Source organism: Protopterus annectens, chromosome 13.part0 (genome assembly GCF_019279795.1).
Source record: "Protopterus annectens isolate FY-2018-M chromosome 13.part0, PAN1.0, whole genome shotgun sequence".
Lineage (NCBI taxonomy): Eukaryota > Metazoa > Chordata > Ceratodontiformes > Protopteridae > Protopterus > Protopterus annectens.
This window is the reverse complement of record NC_056747.1, coordinates 583,107,111-583,129,453: the sequence shown is the minus strand read 5'-3', so window position 1 is coordinate 583,129,453 and position 22,343 is coordinate 583,107,111. Positions and strand designations below refer to the sequence as shown.

General features: G+C 39.5%; 1 protein-coding gene across 4 annotated transcripts in view; it reads left to right on the top strand.

Annotated features, from left to right (window-relative positions):
• The first annotated feature begins 1,006 nt into the window (after nt 1-1,006).
• Nucleotides 1,007-22,343, top strand: part of XAF1 (XIAP associated factor 1) — a 205,061-nt gene continuing 183,724 nt past the window's right edge. The window contains exons 1-2 of one of the 4 annotated variants that reach the window (XM_044054244.1): nt 1,007-1,233; nt 2,385-2,444. In XM_044054244.1, coding sequence (XP_043910179.1) covers nt 2,419-2,444 — 26 coding nt within the window. In that variant the 5' untranslated portion in view covers nt 1,007-1,233; nt 2,385-2,418. Of the gene's footprint in view, nt 1,234-1,350; nt 1,473-1,887; nt 2,254-2,384; nt 2,445-22,343 lie in introns of those variants that run through there. The other 3 variants (XM_044054247.1, XM_044054246.1, XM_044054245.1) reach the window with 3 other exon arrangements.

Genomic DNA, 22,343 nt, shown 5'->3' with positions numbered 1-22,343 from the left:
TTTATAGTCTGTCAACACTTGCCCTGAAGCCCTTGATAATTTGCATTACTCCAGTTGTCCTTATTTGCATCTTGTTTGTATCTTCTATCAGGACTACTATGAGACTAAATGAATAAATAAAATTAATATAATAATTTCAAACAAACATGCAAATGTAATGCAATGTGTTGTGTAGCACAGAGAGAAACCATCTTTCTTAACTTGGCAAAGTTCCGTTTATTATGCAGCACCAGTTATATCACGCATACCTCTCAGTTCTAGAAATCTGGACAAAGTCAAAAAAAATGGGGAAACAAATGCCCAAAAATTGGGACAGAATTTAAATGTTAGGCCAATAAACTTAGAAAGTTGACAGAATAACACGTTTTGCATGATTGTGTATTTTCTAAAGGATATGAAGCCTGAAACTCAAATATCTATTATTTACTATTACTTAATAGGGTTACCACTTGTTCCACTTTGCGAGGGAAAGTCCCTCTTTGGGCAGTTGTGTCCCACAAAAAACATTGCGAATGTCCTGAGATTTTAGGACAAAAATACTTCCTATATTTTCTTTAATAGTTGCCTAAAACATTTATTTTGCATCTGAAACACCTAAATGTTATAATAAACAGAATAAGCAACTCAAATGCTACAAGAATAAGCTTTTATTTTGGCAAAAAAGTGAAGTTCTGTCCTTTGTACTGGTTGTGGGTATGTTATGCCCTGCAAAATCTGATGTTTCTACAAAAAATGTCCCACTTTTGAAGGAGACCTTTGAAAAGGGCCAGCCCTATTACTTATGTCTTCAATCCTCAATTGTTTGGCAAAAAACATAAACTTTTTTTTAATGAACAAACAAAAACTATGATGAGGCAAAATCTGGACTTTCTGCAAAACTTTGTATAGTTGAGAGGTATTACTCACGTAGTGATCGCTTACGGGATTATAATTTTAGGTTTCATATCGTATTTCTAAAGTACGCATGCTTGCAGTTTTAGTAAAAACGAGAAGTTCTAGCTGGTCTATATGTACCTAGTAATTAATTATTTAAATCAGCTGTGCTGTGCTGATCAAACGCCACCACCCCGAGATGTAAAACTCCTGAAATGAAACCGAAAGCCAAGCTTGACGTTAGATAATTGTCCCTGAAGGGAAATACGAAAGAAACACAACATATCATTCTGAAATGTAAAGTGTACGGCTCAAGATATTTATTAGTCAAAAGAGACTGCGGCATTTTCAGATTTCATGGTAAGAAGTTACAAATTTGGGGAACTATTTGCCAGTTTGAGGAAGGGGCTAACGCTTTGTGAAGATAAAGTGGTCATAACGCTTTGTGAAGATAAAGTGGTCACGTTACTTAATAACCAACTTGAGTCAAATCGCTTGGCGGTTGTAAATAAAATGGGACTCAACAGTGGCTCCCTTCTTTCCAAAGGATTTTTGTCACCTGCTGGAGCTACAGGTGTTGGAATTCATTGAGAATTACAGTGAGTGACTATGCCGGATATTAGGCATATCTCGCAACTGCTCCTGATTTAGAGGAATTACCCTGATCTTTGCCTTACAGTTTTTGGCCCGTTCTTTGTAAATGTTATGGTGTTATAGCAAATTGTAAAGATACTTACTAAATAATGACGTAAATGTCATTGTCACCCTTCAGCAAATGTAAGTTTTGCAAAAACTTGGTAATCTAGAACATTTCTAAGTGTGTTGGAGCAATATTTAAACAATGTTCGTGTTCTTCCGCCTTTGTCCCACATTTTGTTTTTGTCTCTGATACTTCGGTCATGAGGTTGAGAGCCATAGCTTTCAATCTCTTAGCACAAAATATCTGGACAAAACCAAAATAATGGGGGGGGGGGGGCACTACAAAAATAGGGACAATTTTGAAATATTGCACTTATTAACTTGGAAAGTTGCTAGAGTATTGTGTAAACATGCATTTTTCTGAAGGATGCAAAGTCTTCAACTCAAATTCCTGACAATATACAGTGAATTGAATCTTCAATTATTTGCTACAAAAATCCAGAAAACCAAAAATTTTATGAAGAACAGACCAAAAATATGAGGTGAAAATCAGTACAGTTGAGAGGTATACTTAGAATTACATGCCTCCCATTGTTCAGTGATGCTTGTTGATGCAGAAGATAATATTGAAAACTGCCTGTGATTCTTGAGCAAAGACGTTATGATCCTAATCTTAGTCTCTATTCTCCAGTGGCTTAATGGAGATCGGACGTTAATTTACTGAGCATATCGACTGTGTTTGTAAGTCTGATGTATTTTATATTGTGGGGCAGATAGTACAGTTATAACACTGATTTACCAAATCCTGATAAGACACACTTGGGAAAATGAAGAGCAGTAAACTGATTCATTCACTTTTCTCTTTTGTATAGGTCAGTAAATCAGCAAGTCAAACACTATCACAGGATGGACACTACTCTGTGCAGCAACTGGTAACTTTTTTCTTTGTTCCCTGATCATGAAGTTTTGGTGTAGAATTTGCCTTCTTTCAGTGACCATTTGTCATTATAATCAATTTCATACTCTGAAGGTGGCATCACAGCTAAAACGGAATTAAGGAATCACAGAAATGTTAGATAGTTTCTATAAATGACGAAGAAAGGCCTGACAGCCTTACTTGTGTTCTCTCCCCGGCTGAGCACAGAAATAATTCTGAACGTATATTTTGATTAAAAGCTGTAAACCTGTATGTGACATTTTCCAGAACTGAAGTGTCCTGTAATACGATAACCTTCTTTTTTTTGCGTAAAAACATTTTTGTATATCTCATGTAGTTTACAAAATGTGGAGATAATAGGGAAAGTAAAATGCCAGTGCTTTAGTCGTTCTTGTTACCATAGTATTACCAAGTACTGGCTACAGTTTCTTCATTATACAGCAAAATTAAAATTAATTTAATGTATCCACATTGCATGAGCACACACACAAGCATAGGCAATGCAAGGCAACGCAGTCTAATGGCCATTTACACCTTACCAGTAACTACGCTTAATCTTTGCATCCTTTTTCAAGAAGGGCTTGCAAGTCAAGCCAGGGGTAAATTTGAGAATGCCCATTCATTGTCTAATTCCTGTATGAATGAATATTGTGTATCGTACTGTGTAATTTGCAGTGGAAGTCTGTTCCAGAGGTGGGGAAGGCATTGCGTAACAACCCAATCTCTCCAACTTTTATTTATTTGTTGATATAGGTTTATGTCTATGGTCCTAGTATTAGTGGGATTGTTTGATTTATGGAGATATGAAACCTTGGGCTACTGGGTCCCTAATGCCACATGGAAAACAAGGCACAAATCACCCCCTCAGGAACCTAGAGGGTGCTGAATAAAGGGTGAGTTTTTCCATTTTTTTTTCTGGCAGTTTGTTTTTTTAAAACCAGTGCCCTTTTCAGTTAGGAGTCTCTGGGGTATTTCCATTTGTTTGATATGTTCTGAGAAGTACATCCCAAAGGGTACATTGTATTCTATGATTGGCTTAATCAATGCAGAATATAAGGATGTAATGGTAGAGCAGGATGAAATTACTTTTACGATTAGCTGCACCAGGTAAAAAGACTTCTGACCACTGTAGTAATATGATGATTGAAGGAGATGTAATAATCAACCCATGTTTCAAGGTCTCAAACTATACTTTCATTTTGTAGTGGGGTGTTTTCTGTGCTATAAAGTGAGGGGAGGAGTTATCAAATGTGACAATATTGCATTTTTTAACTTTAATTTGGCCTGTTGCTTGTATGCCAGTAAGCTCATTTAGATGGCCTGGTTGTCAGAAGTGAACTTGAGAATAACACCCAGATTCAGTCCTCTGCAAATTTCTGATCTGGAGATCTAAAAAATATATGCTAAGTAATAGAGGCCAAAGCACCGAGTCCTGCAAGACACCACTGGTCACCTTCACACTCTGTGAAAGCTTGCTACCTTCACTGTGCGGGTTCTATCTTCTAGGCAATTTGCTATCCTTCATACTTCACTGGACTTTATTTGAAGTATATTTTAGATTGTTCAGTATGCAAACATGACTAATGGCATCAGATGCTTTGACCAGGTTGATGTGCGCTGTGTGTACAGTATGACTGCTTTTAGCAACCTATGTTACCCTTTCAAAGATGTTAACTAGATTTATTAGACAGGATCTGCCTTTGACAAAGTCAGATTGTTGCAGGAGTAGTCTTTTAAGCTTTTTGATATCCTAGTTAATCAGCTCATGTACGGTAAATTCCATGGCTTTGCAGCTGAGACTTGTCAAACTGGTGAGCCTTTAATTTTGAGGTCAGTGGTGGGGATGCCCTATGAAGCGACATCACAACTGCTGTACACCAGACCTTTAGGACAAAGACAGTAATTAGTTGAATATTATATTATAGTTTACTTTAAGGTGCGGGTTCCATCTTCTAGGCAATTTTCTATCCTTCATACTTCACTGGACTTTATTTTTAGTATATTTTAGATTGTGCAGTATGCAAACATGACTAATGGCATCAGATGCTTTGACCAGGTTGATGTGCGCTGTGTGTACAGCACGACTGCTTTTAGCAACCTATGTTACCCTTTCAAAGATGTTAACTAGATTTATTAGACAGGATCTGCCTTTGACAAAGTCAGATTGTTGCAGGAGTAGTCTTTTAAGCTTTTAAATATTCTAGTTAATCAGCTCATGTAGGTAAATTCCATGGCTTTGCAGCTGAGACTTGTCAAACTGGTGAGCCTTTAATTTCAAGGTCAGTGGTTGGGATGCCCTATGAAGCGACATCACAACTGCTGTACACCAGACCTTTAGGACAAAGACAGTAATTAGTTGAATATTGTAGTTTACTTTAAGGTGCTTCTCTGTCAGCACCTGTTTAGTATTATTTACTAAGCAGTCAGTTATATTATTTGGTCCCATGATGGCTGTATCTTCTTTAATCTTGAAAAGTAACTTTTGTATATGTTCATTAGTGGTGATGGGGGGGGGGGGGGTGAGATCTTTGGGGATATGTGGGATTTGGGTACTTGGCAATGCCAATATTCTAGCAAATAAATGCAGTGCAAAATACACTCCAGAGACAACTGGATCCAAGTAGATAGTCATTTAAGTTCTGACCAATGCGGGTGTTATTCTTTAGCTTCCTGGCATAGTTAAAGAAGGGTTTATAATTTTTCTTAGCTGCTGATGCTAGCCTAAGTTTATGGGGTGCCTTAAGTTTCCTAATGGTATTTTTTAAATTATTTGACAGTTTCTTGATAACTTTGATTTGAGGGTCATTTATTCTGCTGTATACTTTTAAGGAGTCTTTTTCTCTCTTGTCATATAATTTATGTTTGTGGATCTCCAGGGTGGTTTGCTCTTAAACTTCCTGTTCTTTTAAGATCTGGTTGGAACTTCTAGATTTATACATTTATCTAGGTGAGCATAGAATGTTTTTTGTGTGTGTGTTTGACTGCTGCTTATATCAATGTCCAAGTGATACTGTTGTACTTAAATTTGTAGACTTCATCACAGAATTAAAGATTTGTATGTCTTGCTGAATGTTTGATATTGGCATCCATTGGTTTCAAGATTGTAGAGGCAAAAGTTATCACTCTGTGGTCTGAGCTAACTGGGGAGGAATATATTGATTGAATGGTGTATACAGATGTTATATTTGTAAGGACCTGGTCTAGGATATTTTGATGTGTAATGGTTTCTTCAGCTACCTGGTCAAGGATGTTTTTGTTTACTAAATCTAGGTACTATTGGACACATTCCAGTTTTTGAAGTATAGATGTCCCAGCTTGAGTCTTCCAGAATAATGGAATTTTTGGTTAAAGGACATCCCTCAGTATATTTAATAACTTCACATGATTTTCAAGGGACATAGAGGGAGTCCTCTAACAGGTTTTGATGTGATCTTTTAAGTGTGATATGTATCTCAGTGAGGTTTATTTGTGAGTCTCTAGTAATCTGCCTAGCAACATTATGGTCTCCCTCAAATATGAAGACTCCACCACAGTTGTCATTATGTCTAAAGGGATGGAAGGCACAAAACCCAGATATAGGGGTGGTGCTCTCTGAACATTTAAACATTGTTTTGGTGATGACACACATTTATGTACTGCAAATGCAGGAGTCTTTCCGGGTTGGGCATTTTATTATTGAGACTGTTGACAATGAGCAGAGATACCGTGATGTGACCTGGTGTCTGATTTGTTCTTTTGGCTAAGCTGGGAGGTCCATTAGCTGGATTGTGCCTTAAAAGGGCACTATGAGGGCTGCACAAGTTTTAGCTAGTATGTGGAGGACTGAGAACAAGAGGTGCAAGCCATTCTGTACAAAGCAAGTAGGGCTTGCCTAATGGATCTGCTACACATTCACAAAATAAACAACACTAAAAATACCTGATCTAAAGATTTAAACCATTCTGTGAGAAAACATGTTGGTGGGACAGGTATGTGCCTCAGCGATTACCCCTTTTCATGAGCAGACATACATTCATGTGAAACAGAACTCTTTCCTAAGTCTATTCAAATTCAGTTTGGGCTAATGGATGGGAAATCACAAATTACCCCTGGCTTGTTGCCTGTGGCCATTATTGGCAGGGGCAGCCTTTGGATGCCCCAAAGCACAGGTACAGTGAGGATTTGGCATTATGACCTGAAATGTGTTAGTATATATAATTAGTAGGGGTGTGGGTGGTGTAGAGGGGGGCTTGCCCCCCTGCAAAAAAGACATTTTCTGAATTTTTTTGTTATTTTGGGTGATGTAAATTTTGTGATTAAAAATTTGCTGTTGTGGTATTTCAGTGGAACTGCAAAAGAAAGCATATGTTTAGACTATTCAAGACCTGGTTAATCATTCCTCCTACTGGCTTAACTGACAAGTCATCTTGCATTTCAGACCTATCGGCCCTCCCACTAGCTTAACTGACAAGCCATCTTGCATATCAGAACTTCTCATTCCTACTCCCTCCTAACATTACATAGCCACACTCCTGCCTGATAGATATGCAATAAATCATGAACTTCCTCCTACATCTCTTGAGTGTATGCTTAACGAGGCTTCACCTGCTTGAACAAAAATCATTGTCATAATGGTAATAAATGAGCCCCAAGTGTAAGGAACCAAAGGCAGTAACCTTGGAAATGTGCCATCTGAAAACTGTGATATGTGATAGGGCAACCCTCATGACCGCCACAGTTTGGTTCACTCTCATACAAAGCCTGTACTCCCACCATGTCCAAGTTCTCATAATTTTGTGTCAAATTATTTCTGCAGATCCCTGCTTTTTAAACTGCATCTGCTAACATTAATTAAGCTGATAACCTCCCAAGTGGAAAGCACATTGATTCTGAGTGCTGTATGCCACCTGCATTTGTATCATGTATGTCTGTGGATTGTTATTTGAGGTGCTACTAAGAACCGGTGTACATAATATTATATAAATGATTATACTAAAGGGTAGTTGGCAGGTGGTAAAACAAATAGTAATCTTTTCTTTCACAGTATAGGTCTGATTTGATGTCTGTGAAAGCGATTAAGTGTCCAAGTGCATTTAATCTAGGTAGCCGATCACAAAATGCCAAGATCTCCAGTATTTCGATATGAAATGGTAAAACCCTCCCTTCAACTCTTTGCAAAATGCTGTTCTCCATAAGTCTGACCTTTAAAGTTTACATAGCAAACATGACCTTGTTCAATTCAAAGAATATATTTCTTATGCATCCCCCAAAATACAACATAAAGCTAAGGTTGTAAGCTTTTTAGTCTGCATAACCAACCAGATGAGGGGAGAAGTCTAGATAAGGTGGTGTGTGATGTAATAAATGGCCTCCTACAGATTTTGTATTTATAGAGTAAAGATCACAGAATACACATTAAGATCAGAAGATTTGGAAGTAGCGAGATCACTTGACTTTGTTTTTGTTAAGGGGAAATGAGCACTTTGATTGCCCTGGAGTTACAAGACTGTAATCTTTTCTAAATATGTTCAAGATTTTGTTTGTGAGAGAAATGAGTAAGCTGTAAAATGTAAACCAATTAATTACACTCCGATTTTACCCAAGTACTTTCCTGCATTCGTGATTTGTATGGTAACATGTTAATTTATTGATTGATTTGACATTTGATTACCAAGAAAGTGCGACTGGTTAGGACCCCATTTTTCTCAGTGGAATGGAGACAAAAGCACCAAAGAATTGCAAAACATTTTAAGAACAATAATTTTACAGTCTTAAAAAATAATAATAAAAAAAAATACAATTTGAATAATTATACCAAATTAGACACAATATACAAACATTGGTTAAGAATAGATACAAGTTATATGACAATGATTTAATAGTTAGAGAAATTTTAGTGAGTTTATAGAAAAATTAAAGGTAAGTTAGTATAATACAAACAGGAATGCCCAGCAAATTTGATAGGTTTGTGGACAGATGGGAGGACGGGAGTTTTTGGTCATTGGATTGTAATGACTGAGTGGGAACATAGTTGTGTAGAATTTTATTTAGTACTGGAAAAGCAGATGGATTCTGTATAATGTTACTGGTGGCAAGAAGCTGTGTATATGTTAATGAGGTCGTTCTAACCATTTTAGGGTTTTTAGTGCTATACAGTGGTGGGTTCTGAAAGGGGTATTGGCTACAAATTTGGCATTGTTCAAATTTTGATGTTTGTGATGCCTGAACGTTAGTAAGGATGGGAGTACCATAAAGAAGTGTGGGGAGGAGATAAGTAGTGGTAAGTGTAGTTTTAGTTGTGTCGGTGAGAAAATGTTCTGTCTGTAAAGCATTCCTAGTTTTTGATGTTTTTTTCTTATGCAGTTTTGTATATGCAGGTCGAATTTAAGATTATCTTCCACTATTATCCATAATAATTTGCAATAAGAAGTGAGAGAGGACTTTTAAAGTTTGCTTTTTTGTGGGAGAGAGAGTTGGGGGAAAAGTAGTAGTTTGGTTTTGGTTGAACATGAATTGTTAGTTACAAAGCCATGTTTCAGTTGCTGTTAAAGCTTCCTGAGTCATTTTTTTGGAGGTGTGCCACGTAGTCAGATGTGCAATTGAGTATGGAGTCCTCTGCATACTGTGGATGTGTGGAGGGTGTTGTTGAGAATGTTGGAGGGAAATAAGGATAGAGCCTTGTGATTACACCAGTGGTGATTGGGAGGTATGGAGAGAGAGTGGAGTGCCATTTTACTGACTGATACCCATTAGGTTGCTTTTGAACCATGTATGAGTGGGCTGAGAGAGACACCTAATCAGGATAATTGAAGTAGAACTTTGCTATGATAAACTGTGTCGAAGGCTTTAGACAAGTCTATAAATAAGGAAGAGACTAGCTTACTGTTATTACTAGCTTTGACAGTATCTGTATAGGTTAGAAGTGCAGTGTTGGGAAGGACAGAAGCTATGTTGTGTCAGGGATAGGAGTTCTTCCTGCAGGAGATGGTTTAGCACTTGTTTTAGAATACATTTTTCATGTATTTTTCAGAGGGAGGATAAGATTGCTACAAGTCTGAAGTTAGTAATGTTTGGTGAATTTCCTCCTTTTGTGCAGAGGGATAATGTGTGACTTTTTTCAGAGAGAGAGGGAACATGGGAATTCTGAATTGACCTGTTTATAATGATTGAGACAGGGTAGGCAATGCTATTGGCTGCTATTTTAAGGTATTTGAATCAAAGGGCATCAGCTTACGTAGAGCATGGTTTTGAGTTCCAAGTAGTTTTATATAAAATGTGGGCACAGGTTTAAAGGTGAAAGTGGATGTGATACGTGGCTGCTTGGCTGGATCAGGATTAGATGTTAGAGAATCGTTAGAGATGTTTATACTATCTATGAAATAAGAGTTTAATTGTATTGCGGTTTCTATTGATTAGTTATTTGGATAGGGGTTAGGGATGAATTATGGCTGGGATGCAAGATTTATTTAATGGTTATCCAGAATTTTTAGGTTTGTGTTTACTATTATTCTTAAAGTTGTTATAGTATAGTTTTTTTGTCTTCATTAATTTTCCTTTTGGTATGATTGTGAAACATTCTGAAGTTTTAAAGATATTATGGAGTTTTATATTTTTGCCATTCTTTCCATGATTTTTCTCTGTTCTGCATTAGTATTCTACTGTTTTTAGACAACCAAATTGCATTTTGTTTTGTTTTATTCACTTCCTTCTAGGAGGTGCAAGGCTATTTAAGATATTCAGGAAAGTTGTAATAAATTCATTTACAGCGTCATAGAAGTTGTATTTTTAGGAAGTTCCACTTAATACATAATAGGTTATTAATGAATATTTGTGGGTTAAACTTGGAAAGGCTGTGTGTTGTTTTATAAGCATGGTGTTTAAGTGGATGTCTGGTTGTAGAGAATGGCAGATTGGTACTGAGACAGTAAGACATTGCACCTGAGATGGTGTACTTGATAGGGTCTGATACTAAGATCCAGTGTAATAGGGACTTTGTCTTGCTATAATGTGTGGAGCTATTAATTGTGTGAAACCACACAAGTTCTTACTAGATGTAGGGGAGTTAGAGTTTATGTCCAACCACTCGACATTCACAGCACCTATTAGTATTATTTCCTATGGAACTGTTGTGGATATCTAATGTAGGGTACCTTCAGTATAGCTGTATTGTCACCAGGAGGGATGTAAAGGGCAGTAATACATATTTGTTTATAACTGTTTAATTTCAGTAAAGTAATAAGAAGCTGAACTGAATTTTGGTTTTACTTTGTTATAAAGGGAAATGTGGTAGGTATTGGGAAATGTTAAAGCAATGCCACCACTTTTCCTTTTTATATGATTATTATGGATGGTGATATAGCTGGGAGGTATAATTTTGGAGTAGTTTATTCTGGGTTTAAGCCAAGTTTCAGTTATAGCAAAAATATCAGATTTATGTTTGGTAATCCAGGCATGTAATTATTTCTTGTGTTTCTAACATTTACGGCAGCAAAAAGATTACTGGGGTTGGGAGTCGACTGTTGTAGGGTTAGACTAGTGTGTGGAAGACAATAGTCTTGATGTTCATTGTGATAGGTGGGGCCAGGATAAGGGTGAATGCCTCCTCCTAAAAGGATTTTAGTATATTGGGGAATTGTTTATACTTGTTTTGGAGAGTATTTTTCCATTTAAGTTTGCTTTAGTTTGAGTTGAAATGGAGTTAATCAGTATGTATTTGGAGTAAAGGTGAGAGGCATCACTAAATAGGTTTGGTGCAATGTGTGGAGAATGTGGGGAGGAAGTATTTTATAAGTGGTTGGGACAGAGTTGGAGATATGTTGAGAGCTGTTATAGACTCATGGTAGGATGAAAGGTGACCCAATAACAGGAGAATAATAGAAGATAAGCTGAATAGCAACATGATTAAGTAAAGGGATCTGTATGTTATAGCTAGTAGGTAGTGGGAAAGTAGGCATCCAGAAGGAAAAAGAAGTTGCAGGGTAGAAGGCTGTTTGGTAGTGGTGGAATCTGAAAGCTGATAGATGGTAGTAGGAAAGAAGTAATTTCAATGAAGGAAGAGAGGTTATCTTAGTATCTTGTTTGGAATGTAAGGAATAGGGCGGTATAAAAGCCTAGAGTACGAGACTTAGGTAAAATAGGAAGCAGTGAGGGTTTATTTGGGAAAAGTATAAGATGTAATGTAGAATAGATGGGTACTGTTAGAGAGGGGTGTGCATATGAATGTATATAGTGCAAAGCAGTATAGGAGGGAAGAAGGTAGTTGGGAATGGTGTTAAAAGATTAAAACCTCCACCCTAAAACAAAAAAAAAATTTTTTTTCACTCTATATCTTTGTTTCCTGACCTATTTTAAGACCTCAGAATAATTAAGTGCTTTATTTGTAATATTAGCCTGTTTTCCACAACATGGCTACCATGGGGCTTGATGTATCAACATGATCTTGTTCTGCCTCAACCCTTTCTCTTTCCCATAATGCTTTGTATGACTAGTGCCAGACATAAGGAAGTAACTGTGAATTCCCATGCCATTGATATATAATGGGATTTGCATGGGTCACTGATATTTTCTTTACCTTCTGTAAAAGGACTGATTCTTTTCTGCCTCTAATCACCCTCATTTATGTTTGGCTCAGAGCTTATTTTACACTAAAAGTAGAAGTTATCCAGCTACTGCCAGAAAAGTAGCTAAATTACAGACCTTTGTTCAGGGTTTTCTTTTGTAGTCCAAGAGGAAGTGAAAGTCCCCTCCCCCCACACTACTGCATAGGTGTTAAAACTGTCACTGCACTGAGAGACCCTTGCAGAATCAATTTTTCTTGGACTACAAAAGAAAACCCTGAACAAAGGCCTGTGATATAGCTACTTTTCTGTCTGTAGGTGGATAACTTCTAAGTGTAGTGTAAAACAAGCTCTGAGCTAAACATACATGAGGGTGAATCGAGACAGAAAATAAGCAGTCCTTTTACAGAAGGTAAAGAAAATAACAAGTCACCCACACAAATCCCATGATGTCAATGGGATAGGAATTCAGTTACTTGCTTATGTCTGGCTTGAGTCATACAAAGCATTATGAGTAAGGGTTGAGGAAGAACAAGATCATGTTGATGCATCAAGCCCCATTGGTAGCCATGTTGTGGAAAACAAGCTAAAATTGCAAACAAAGTACTTAGAGTGATTTTGAGGTGTTAAAATAGGCCAGGAAACAGACAGTGGAAAAAAAAAAACTTTTTTTTTAGTTCTAGGGTAGAGTTTTCTTTTAAATGGAATTTGGGAATTGGGTTAAAACAGGAGAGTGTGTGTGACTGTAGTACAGTTGTTTGGGAGGGTTGGGGAATAGGAGACACAAGTGTAATGTGTGTAAGAAGCATAATAGTAAGGGGTTTGCATGGAAAATGGGGTTATGGTAGGGAAGTGAAGTCAAGCATAGCAGTCCTTCACCCTCAAGTCAAATTATAGTGGAGAGTAATCAGTTTACTCAGTTGCAGGACAACTCAGAAGGGGAATGTTAAAATCTAATTTCCAGCTAAGGCAGACATGCATTTGGCTAGATGAAATTAATACATAAGATTATTCTAGTTAAAATTTGCTTACATTTGCTTACATTGTACAAAGACAAAATTCTCAGTGAAAATGTTTGGGAGTTGGCCCTTGTGGAAGAGCTTCTGCAGTATTGGATTTGGATGTAGTAACTAGAGGATCTGAAAGGGAAAAGAAAAGAGTAGAAAAAATAAACTCAACTAGACTGTCATATTATTATATTGAGACAAAGTTAATACTTATTGTAAAAGAGATGAAGGAAGGATCACGGCAAGTCAGAGCAAGAGAACATGGGGAAAGAATAAGAACAGAGAGATGGTAAAAAAATAGTTTGAGTATAAGCTGAAAGTAGGTTAGCTGGAGGTAATACTGATGGAGAACCACAGTAATACAGTGTATACATCTGTTAGAACAAGCTATCATAACATGACACTGCACTGATAAGCGCAATATAAAACCATCACTTAGTAACCTCCATGGGGTTCACCAGTATATCAAGAGTGTTTATATCCATACGTGTTAAAGGGCAGAGGCTTAACATACATACAGCTTGTATGATTTGAATGAAATGTATACAAATACAACACATTACAAAGGTCTATTCATTGTTCTATACAGTCTGAGAACAAATAGAAATGTAACAGCATATGACACATACCTGCACTGTGAGGAAGTTGGTGACTGAGTGAAACAGGAGAGAACAGTAATGGGATATTTAGCAATACATTCTACTTCTGTGACCCTTCCACCCTGAGGTCAAATTATAACCGAGAGCAATCCGTTTATAGCCAATACAAAGCAATTAGCAGAGAGATACTAAGTAGAACAGGTTTTCTTTAATTTCCTGAATGCAGAAACCTGTCGGCCAGGAAGACTGTCGTTGGCGTATAGAGTATAATCTACTGGTCAAGAGAGAGGACAGTGGCCAATTTAGTAAGGAGTCCATCCTTAGAGTGCAAGGGGCATCTCTCTCGGAGGGGGGATGTTGAAAACTAATTTCCAGCTCAGGCAGGCATGTGTTTGACTAGATGAAGTTAATACACAACAAGGTTTTTCAAGTTAAATTTGCTTACATTGTACAAAGACAAAATTCTCAGAGAAAATGTTTTGGGAGTTGGCCCTTTTGGCAGAGCTTCTGCAGTACTGGGGTCTGATGTAGTAACCAGAGTCTCTGCACTGTGAGGAGGTTGGTGACTGTGATGGTTAAAAACATGGTTTTAAGGTGCTGTGTAAAGGCAGCTCAAACGTTTTGACTTTGTGAATGTGCAAGACTATAAGAGAGAGCTGACTCTGGAAGAAGTTACATCACTGGAATAACTGCATGGCCATGAAAATATCCAGCATTATTTCTGGAGCTCCTGCAACTTGAAAATTGTACAGAATTTCCATTAAAATTCAGTCCTATACAAAAGTTAATTTTCGTATATTCAGTGATAAAATTTAAAATATCTCTGTGCATATTATTGATAGTTTTCATTCTGTTCTGTATTTTAGTAATCATAAGTAAAGTACATCTGTTGACTGGGTTCTGTCTCTCAGCTCAGGCATCCAACACCAATAACTTAATACTCTGCTTCTTGACTTTACACTACAAAGCCACAAGATGGCAGCAGAGATGGAAGTGCAAAAGGAGATGGCCCAAACAGTGCATCAAAGTTCCAACTGATTGATTCAAATATGAGCATTTTCCAACATTCAGCTGTGTTTCATTTAGTCCAAAGTTTGAATAGGGCCCTTACAAGTCAAACCACTTGTGTCCCAAGTAGGGTTGCCAGACGTCCCTATTTGGGCGGGACTGTCCCGAGATCAGCAGCCTGATCCCGAATCCCGCACTGCCGGTTTAAATCTCGGGCAGCCTCCGCTTTGTTTTTTTTTTTTTTTTTTTTTGATTGGCCCGTATACCGGCATACGGGCCAATCAGAAATCGATAAATGCAGAGCTTCTTGTGTTTAATGCGGAACTGTGATGTTCTGTATTAAACAGAAGTAGCTCCGTGTTTAGTGATTTTTGATTGGCCCGTATACTGGTATATGGGCCAATCAAAAAAATCACAAAACAGAGCTACTTCTGTTTAATGCGGAACTGCGATGTTTCGCATTAAACAGAAGCAGCTCCGTGTTTATTTTTTGATTGGCCCAGGCCAATCAAATAAAAAATAAACACAGAGCTACTTTTGTTTAATGCGGAACTCTGATGTTCCGCATTAAAGACCCTGGCGTGGAAGACCTTTTTTTTTTTTTTTTTTTTAAGTCTTCACTTTGTTTGTCCCTACCTGGCCAGTTGGAAATCTGGCAACCCTGGTCCCAAGTCATCTATATGGGGAGAGAGGGCATGTTAGGGAGGTAACTAAGAATTTGTAGGATGGGGGTGTTATTTAGTATAATACTTTCTTATTGACCGTCTCTGTCCCTAAGGGACATTGGAGCCAGACTGGAGGTAAATTTATGATTTTCCATTTAGTTGTCAAGGTTTTGTTTGAATAGGGTCAGGAATTAACTCTGTTTTACATGGATGGGGAGCCTATTCCATAGTGCAGGGGTCCTTGGGACATACACATGCCTCTCCAGCATGTTCTATTTGTGTCACAAGTGAAGTTCAGATCCCTGGATCTAGTTTTTCTGGTGCTCTTTGTTTTGCACATGTGCAACAGATCCATCAGGCCTGGGCCTGAGGAACTCTCGTAATCCAGGCAATGATCCCCTTTCAGCAGTCTGTAGGAGACCGCGTAAAGTCGGTCTCTTTATTTGGTCAGTGTAGGACAGGGTATTCATGCCCTGAATTCTTTTGATGAGAAACCTGTGTAGGCACTCTAACTGTTGCTAAGCTCTGTTTAGATACATGTCAAAGGGGCATTATTCTCAATGATAGGTCTGATAAGGCCTGAGTAGAGTAGTACTATAACTCCCTTGGACCTGGATGCCACACACTTGCCTATAAGTTGGACAACCTAGAATGATTTTCTTATTATCTTAGCTACATTTTGGTCAAAGACCAGACTGCCATCTGCATATGTTCCCAAATCCTGGGTCGACTCTGAGAGGCGTTCTGTTGATGGGGTAATTAACTTGGGTTGGCAGTTTCCCAGAAGACATTATAATGCATTTTTTTTGGCGTTGAGTTTTAGGCCATGGCTTTGGCACCAGTCATTTATCTGGGTTAAATCTGGTTGCAAGATTTTGGTGTCTTGGGAGGAATCTGTAATGGCTACCAGTTTACAGTCAGCTGTGAACTTGATGAGCCAGAGGCCTTGAATGTTAGCCTTGACTTTTGAGAAGCAGATGCCAAACGGGAGCAGGCCCAAACACCTAGACTGGGGAAAATGATTCATAACAAGTGATGAAGATATAAGTGGCAAAATGATTTAATCCCACCAGTACATAATATTTAATTTGTCATTAAAAGTATACCTTCATGTATTCCATTTAGCCATTTCGCTGTGATTTCTGTTTCTTTTTTCTCTTTTTTTTTTTAAGATTGTTGTTTGTTTCAGTTTCATTTCACTGGGATGCAGTGATTGCGTAGTCAGGTAGTCAGTCTGTTGAATAAAATATTATGTAGGCTTAGTCAGCTTTCTGACATAGGGGGATAAAGCCTTTTCCATGCCATAGGTGGCCTGAATTCATGTACCAGCGTAGGTGGCTATAAGAGCTGGCAGGAGTGGATGGGATTGAATGGATATTGCTGGCTTACCCATCAGGGAGGAGGAGGCTCTGAGAAGTAGGTGTTATCCACTAGAGTTCATGCTAGCAGAGCCCATTCTGTCATGGCGCATGCCAAGGGAGAGGGGGCTTCTCCTAGTTAGGAGAGGGTAGACCTTCTCCTAGGATCACCAGGCTGAACCATATGGAGCAACAGAATGGATGCTTGAGGACTGCCAGGTGAGTGCCTCAGCAGCTAGTCTGGCTCCCATGTCTCCAGATTGAATGGGTCACTTGGCTAACCATTGTGGAGCTTTTGGGTAAGGTTTTGGGAGGCTGCAAAAATAAATGGAGACATTATATAGGCTACATAGGGTTTTTGTGAAGTGGCAGCCTAGTGTGTGTGTTTATACAATAATGGTGGCAATTTGGTTTGATAATTTCATAAGGTTATAGGTAGGTACTAGGCTATCTGCCTGAGGGCATTTATAAGCCTAGCCAGTGCGTGTTAGCTTTCACCGTCCCATTGATTAATTAACTGATCCTCTGTCAAGCAGAGCCAACGAAGTGATCCCAGGGGTGTATTTTCTGTTACCCGTCCACTCGTCAAGGTTTCTCTTGAAGAGTGTTAGTGAGGGGCTCTGCCTAATGTAGTTTGGAATTTTGTTCCAAAGCATGGGGAGTCTCTGTGACAGGAATCTATCCCTCCAGCATGTTCTATTTATTGTTGTTGTGAGGTTTAGCTCACTAGAGCTCGTGGCTCGCAGTGACTTGGATTTCTTTAGGTGGAGCATGTCCATCACTTTTGAGTTGGACATGGCTTTGTAAGTCAGGCAGAGATCATGTCTGAGTAAGTGATATGCCACAGAGTACAGCTGGAGTTTTTTCAGTCGGGCTGCATAGGACATATGTTTGAGGCCAGTAATCCTCTTGGTGAGGTACTTTTGTGGTCTCTCCAGCTGTTGGGAAGTGTCTTGTGAGGTACATCCCAAATGGGACATTGTACTTTATGATGGGTCTGATGAATGACGAGTAGAGGGGCACTATAACCTCTTTATTTCTAGATGCGAACCCTTTAGTAATTAGATGGGCCACATAGAAGGATTTTCTAGATACGAACCCTTTAGTAATTAGATGGGCCACATAGAAGGATTTCCTAACTACTTTGGCAATATGATTGTCAAAGGAGAGATTACGATCTACCTGGGTCCCCAGATCTCTTATTACCCCTTTTGTATTAAGGAGGCTGCCACCTATGTGGTAATTCGTGGGTGGTTTTTTTTTTTTTTTTTTTTTTTTTTTTTTTTTTTTTTCCCAAATAGTATGACTATACGTTTTTTGGCATTTAGCTTGAGGCCATGACTTTGACACCAGGTGTCTGTCTCAGTAAGGCCCTTTTGGAGGATGTCCGTATCAGCCAGAGAGTCATTTATGGCTCCCAGTTTGCAGTCATTGGCAAACTTGGTTAGCCATAGTCCTCCTGTGTTTACCTGTACTTCTGAGAAGTATATGCCAAACTGCTGAGAAGTATATGCCAAACAGTAGGGGTCCCAGGACTGAGCCTTGTGGGACAACACTTGTGACTGGTTTAGAGTAGGACCTGGAGCCCGCTATTCTTACCATGTGAGTTCTGTCTGTAAGCCAGTTGGCAACCCATCTCATGACGTAGGGGTTTATGTTTAGGCTGGTGAGTTTTTCTGTAATACCCGACTGGGGAATGGTATCGAAAGCCTTGGTGAAGTCAAGGTCGGTTGTGTGAACAACCTTTCCCTCATCTATGGCCTTGGTGACTGTTTCTAAGAATTCAGCCAGGTTTAGTAGTTATGATCTGCCCTTGACAAAGCCGAACTGTGTCGGGTCAAGTGTTTGGACGTTCCCAATGTCTTTGTTAATGAGTTTCATGATGATGCGTTCCATAGCCTTGAAGACCAGGCTAGTCAGGCTTATGGGGTGATAGTTACCAGGGTCAGTTGTGGCCCCTCCTTTGTGGAGTGGAATAACCGTTGCTGTGCACCATTCTATGGGCATGTAGCCTGTAGAGAGGTTGAGGTTGAACAGTGTGTTTAGGTGGGGGGTTAGTTTGTTCTGTAGTTCGTGCAAGACTCAGCCTGGGACACCATCTGGCCCCATTGACCCTATGTCTTTGGCTTTTGAAAGGGTTATTTTCACCTGTGCGACTGTGATTTCTGGGACACTACACTTTTCCGGTATTATTATGGGCCCTTTTGGGGTGAGAGGGGTTTGAAGTTTGCACTGAATCTATCTGCCAGGATGTTGGCAATATCATTAGGTTCAGTATATTTTGTGCTATTTTGCACTAGTTCAGTGCATGTCTGCTAGTAGCCACTTAGATTCTTAACATAGCTAAAGAAGGCTTTGTGGTTATCTTTTGAATCCTTGGCTATTTTTCTTTCGAAGTTAGCCTTGGATGATTTTATGAGGGACCTTAGATTCTTACTGATACTGATCAGGGATGTCTTTCCTTCTTGGGATTTGCTTTTTTTCTGAACTAGTTTCCTCCTTCTGTTGTATAGCCTGTTTATGGCAGGGGTCCACCAGACTGGTTTCCTTCTCTTAAATGAGTGAGTCTTGGTTTTGCTAGGGATGGCATGATCCATGCATCCTTGTAGGTGCCCATAGAGTGCATTTGTAAAGGTTTCTGCATCTTGGGCAGTGTTATCCTCTAGCGTGGGGGCTGTGAAACTTACTGCCTCTGTCTTAAGTAAGGTGAAGTTTGCTTTAGAAAAGTTTTTACTGTGGTTTCCTTAGTTGTGGGGGGTGGTGGGGGTGTGAACATTCAGAGTGATTAGTTTTATGGTCTGATGTAACCAGTGATTGGTTGACTTCCGGTGGATCACCTGTCGCCCATGTTTGTGATGACCAGGTCCAATATATTTTCACCTCTGGTAGGGGAGTTTACCAGCTGATCCAGGGTGTTTGAGTTGATGAATTCCAGGAAGCGCTGGGCCTGGGAGTTTGTACTAGAGTAGTTTTCCCAGTTAATAGTAAGGTAATTGAAATCACCCAATATCAGGGTGTTCGGTAGGACCTTCACCTTTCTGGAGGCAATGGAAAACATGGAGTGGTGGTCTGGGTCATGGAGGGTTATCTGTAGCATGCCACAATTTACATTGCAGATTTGCCCGATTTATTAGCTGTACATGGATGATCTCAGAGGTATTCTGCTGTGCTAACCTGGAGGTGTTGGTATCCTTGATGAATATGGATACACCCCCTCCTTTTGTGTTTTGGTCCTTGTTCTGTGGCCGAAACTTGTGGTATGAGTTGTAGCCCGGTATTGCTGGGGTGCTGTCTGGAGCCTTGAACCAGGTTTCAGTTACTGCACAGATGCTGACGTTCTCCATACTGAGGAGTGCTTTGAGCGTGTGCATTTTGAGATTTAAACTCCTGGCGTTGAGTAGCATAACCCTCAGTTTTTTTGTTAATTGTGCTTTTTACGGAGGTGGGTTTGACTTTTGAGCCTTGCCTAAAAAAGGCTCTATGGGGGCAGCAAGAGCCTTGGCCAGTATTCGAAAGCCTAGGGCTGACAGGTGCAAGCCATCCCTTGTGAAGCAACATGGCTTGTCAAGCATGTCGTCCCAGGCTGACAGACACTGGATCCCCTTTGAATGACACCAGAAGCTTAGCCAATTGTTGAAATTGATTATTATTTTTTCTTTATACTGAAGTATCATTCTTGGTGAGGGCAGGTTGCTACTCGGGGTCATACCAGCCTGGGCTGCATGATCAGAGAACTCTTCCATATCTCTTTTCATGTAGTCCAGGGAGGTACGGCTCAGGTCATTCATGCCAACATAGTCATATTTGTACATATTCTGGAGTCACCTGAGTGCTTGTTTTATGTGGTGGATTCTGGCTTCCGACAGGCAGCTAACAGTAACCTTCTGCTTGTCCAGCCTAGTGAGTGGGACGTCAGTGTGCCTGACTATAGAATCCCCTATTACTAGTGTGTTATGTTAGAATTTTGAATTGTAGTTTAGTTTTATGTTTTATTTAGATTAGTGTTCTTTTATATTTCAGCCTTGGACTATATTGTAATGTATAAACACACGCGCATGCACACACTCACTGCTTTTGCTTCTGCACTACTAAAAGATGTGTGAAATCAGAAGGGAATTTATATAAGTCACTTAATTTAAAACTAGAATTTTCATGTGCATATTTTTCATTGTTTGAGTAGAATATGTCAAAGACCGATTAGGTGTTAAATGATTGTATTAAGTATATGTTATTTTGTTCTCTGTCTTGTGTTTTCTAACTTGCTGATTGAGGCGAGGACACTTCAGATGAGTGCTACTAACATTTCAGATGAGGGACGAGAGAGCGAGAGAGAGAGAGAGAGAGAGACGCTCAAGTATCCAAGATTGATTTGGCTAATCTGGTGAGCAAGGGCAGTATAGAATGGGAGAGGAAGGGGTGATCGGGCAGACCAATCTGACTGAAAAAAGGAGGAAGACTGGGATAGGGATAGGTGTATGTGGGCAGAAGTTTGGGATAGGGATAGGTGTATGCGGGCAGAAGTTTGGGATAGGGATAGGTGTATGCGGGCAGAAGTTATCAGAGGAGTAGAGGTAATTCTGGTAGCATTCAGTAAGGTGAAGGCGAAACTTAGAGGCATTCTAAAATTAGTTTACAAGAAAAAAAATGAGAAGACAGAAGGAACAGCAGACAGCTATGGCAAAATGGGAAAAGGTATGGGTGGCCATTCTTGAGTCAACACAACTGGAAGAGCATTGAAATAGCAGGGAAGGGATGCATAGACTGGGACACATGAGATGAAGGGAAAAATAGTAAAGAGGAAAGAGAAGTGGTTCCAACTCCGGAGTGATTACCAGTAGATGGCAGAAAGACAGGAAAAGATGGAAGAGCAACAGGAGGGTTCTGAGTGGAGCAGAGTGGGAGGTAGTTTGGAGTGTAAGGCAGTGCATAAGGTTTATAGGAAGTGTGCAGGGGTTACGGAGTGGATCCGGTGCAGAACAGGAATAGAAGCAGCCAGCATGGACCGTGAACAGGATCAGTAGTAGTGGGATTGTATGGGAGGAGTTGCACATTGAAAGGGTAGTGAGAAAGTGCAGTAAGTTGAGAGTAGGAAAAATCAGTATGCGGGAGTGAGTGAAGAGTTGTCCACCAAGGGAAATGATGGTCCTAAAAGGGGAAACAGTTGGGAACCAAGTTAAAGGGCAATCAGTTTCTGTTTTTTTAATCTCTGTAACACTTGGGAGAAGGTGATCAAGGTGATCATCAAGGAGGATGGGTGAATTCATGTTGTGCACACAGACACCAGTAATCTATCTGAGGAGACAACTGCAGTGATAGCAAGCAGAGTCAGTGAGGTAGCAAAGAGAGGCTGTGATGGGGAAGGGCGTAGAGGTAGTGGTCTCAAAAGTATTGCCTCTGCCAGTAACAAACACAGCACAGAGACAGAAAATTAAGAATATAAAGACTGACCTTGTCATTGGGGGAGGAAAAGGGTTTGGAACTTGTAGGAGGTGGGGGGATGGTCTGACAGATTAGCTGAATGTCAAGGACAAGGTCCATTTAACCCAAAAGGTACTCAAATTTGGTTAAAAAGGTATGACCGGATGATCTTCCATTTAAACTGGGATGGAAAGTTGAGGGATATCACAAAAGCTGTAGGGGGTTGTCACTCAACAGGCAGCAAGAGAAAACCAATACAGAACATAACAGAGGAATAATCAAGGTTCACCTGGGACATGGCTG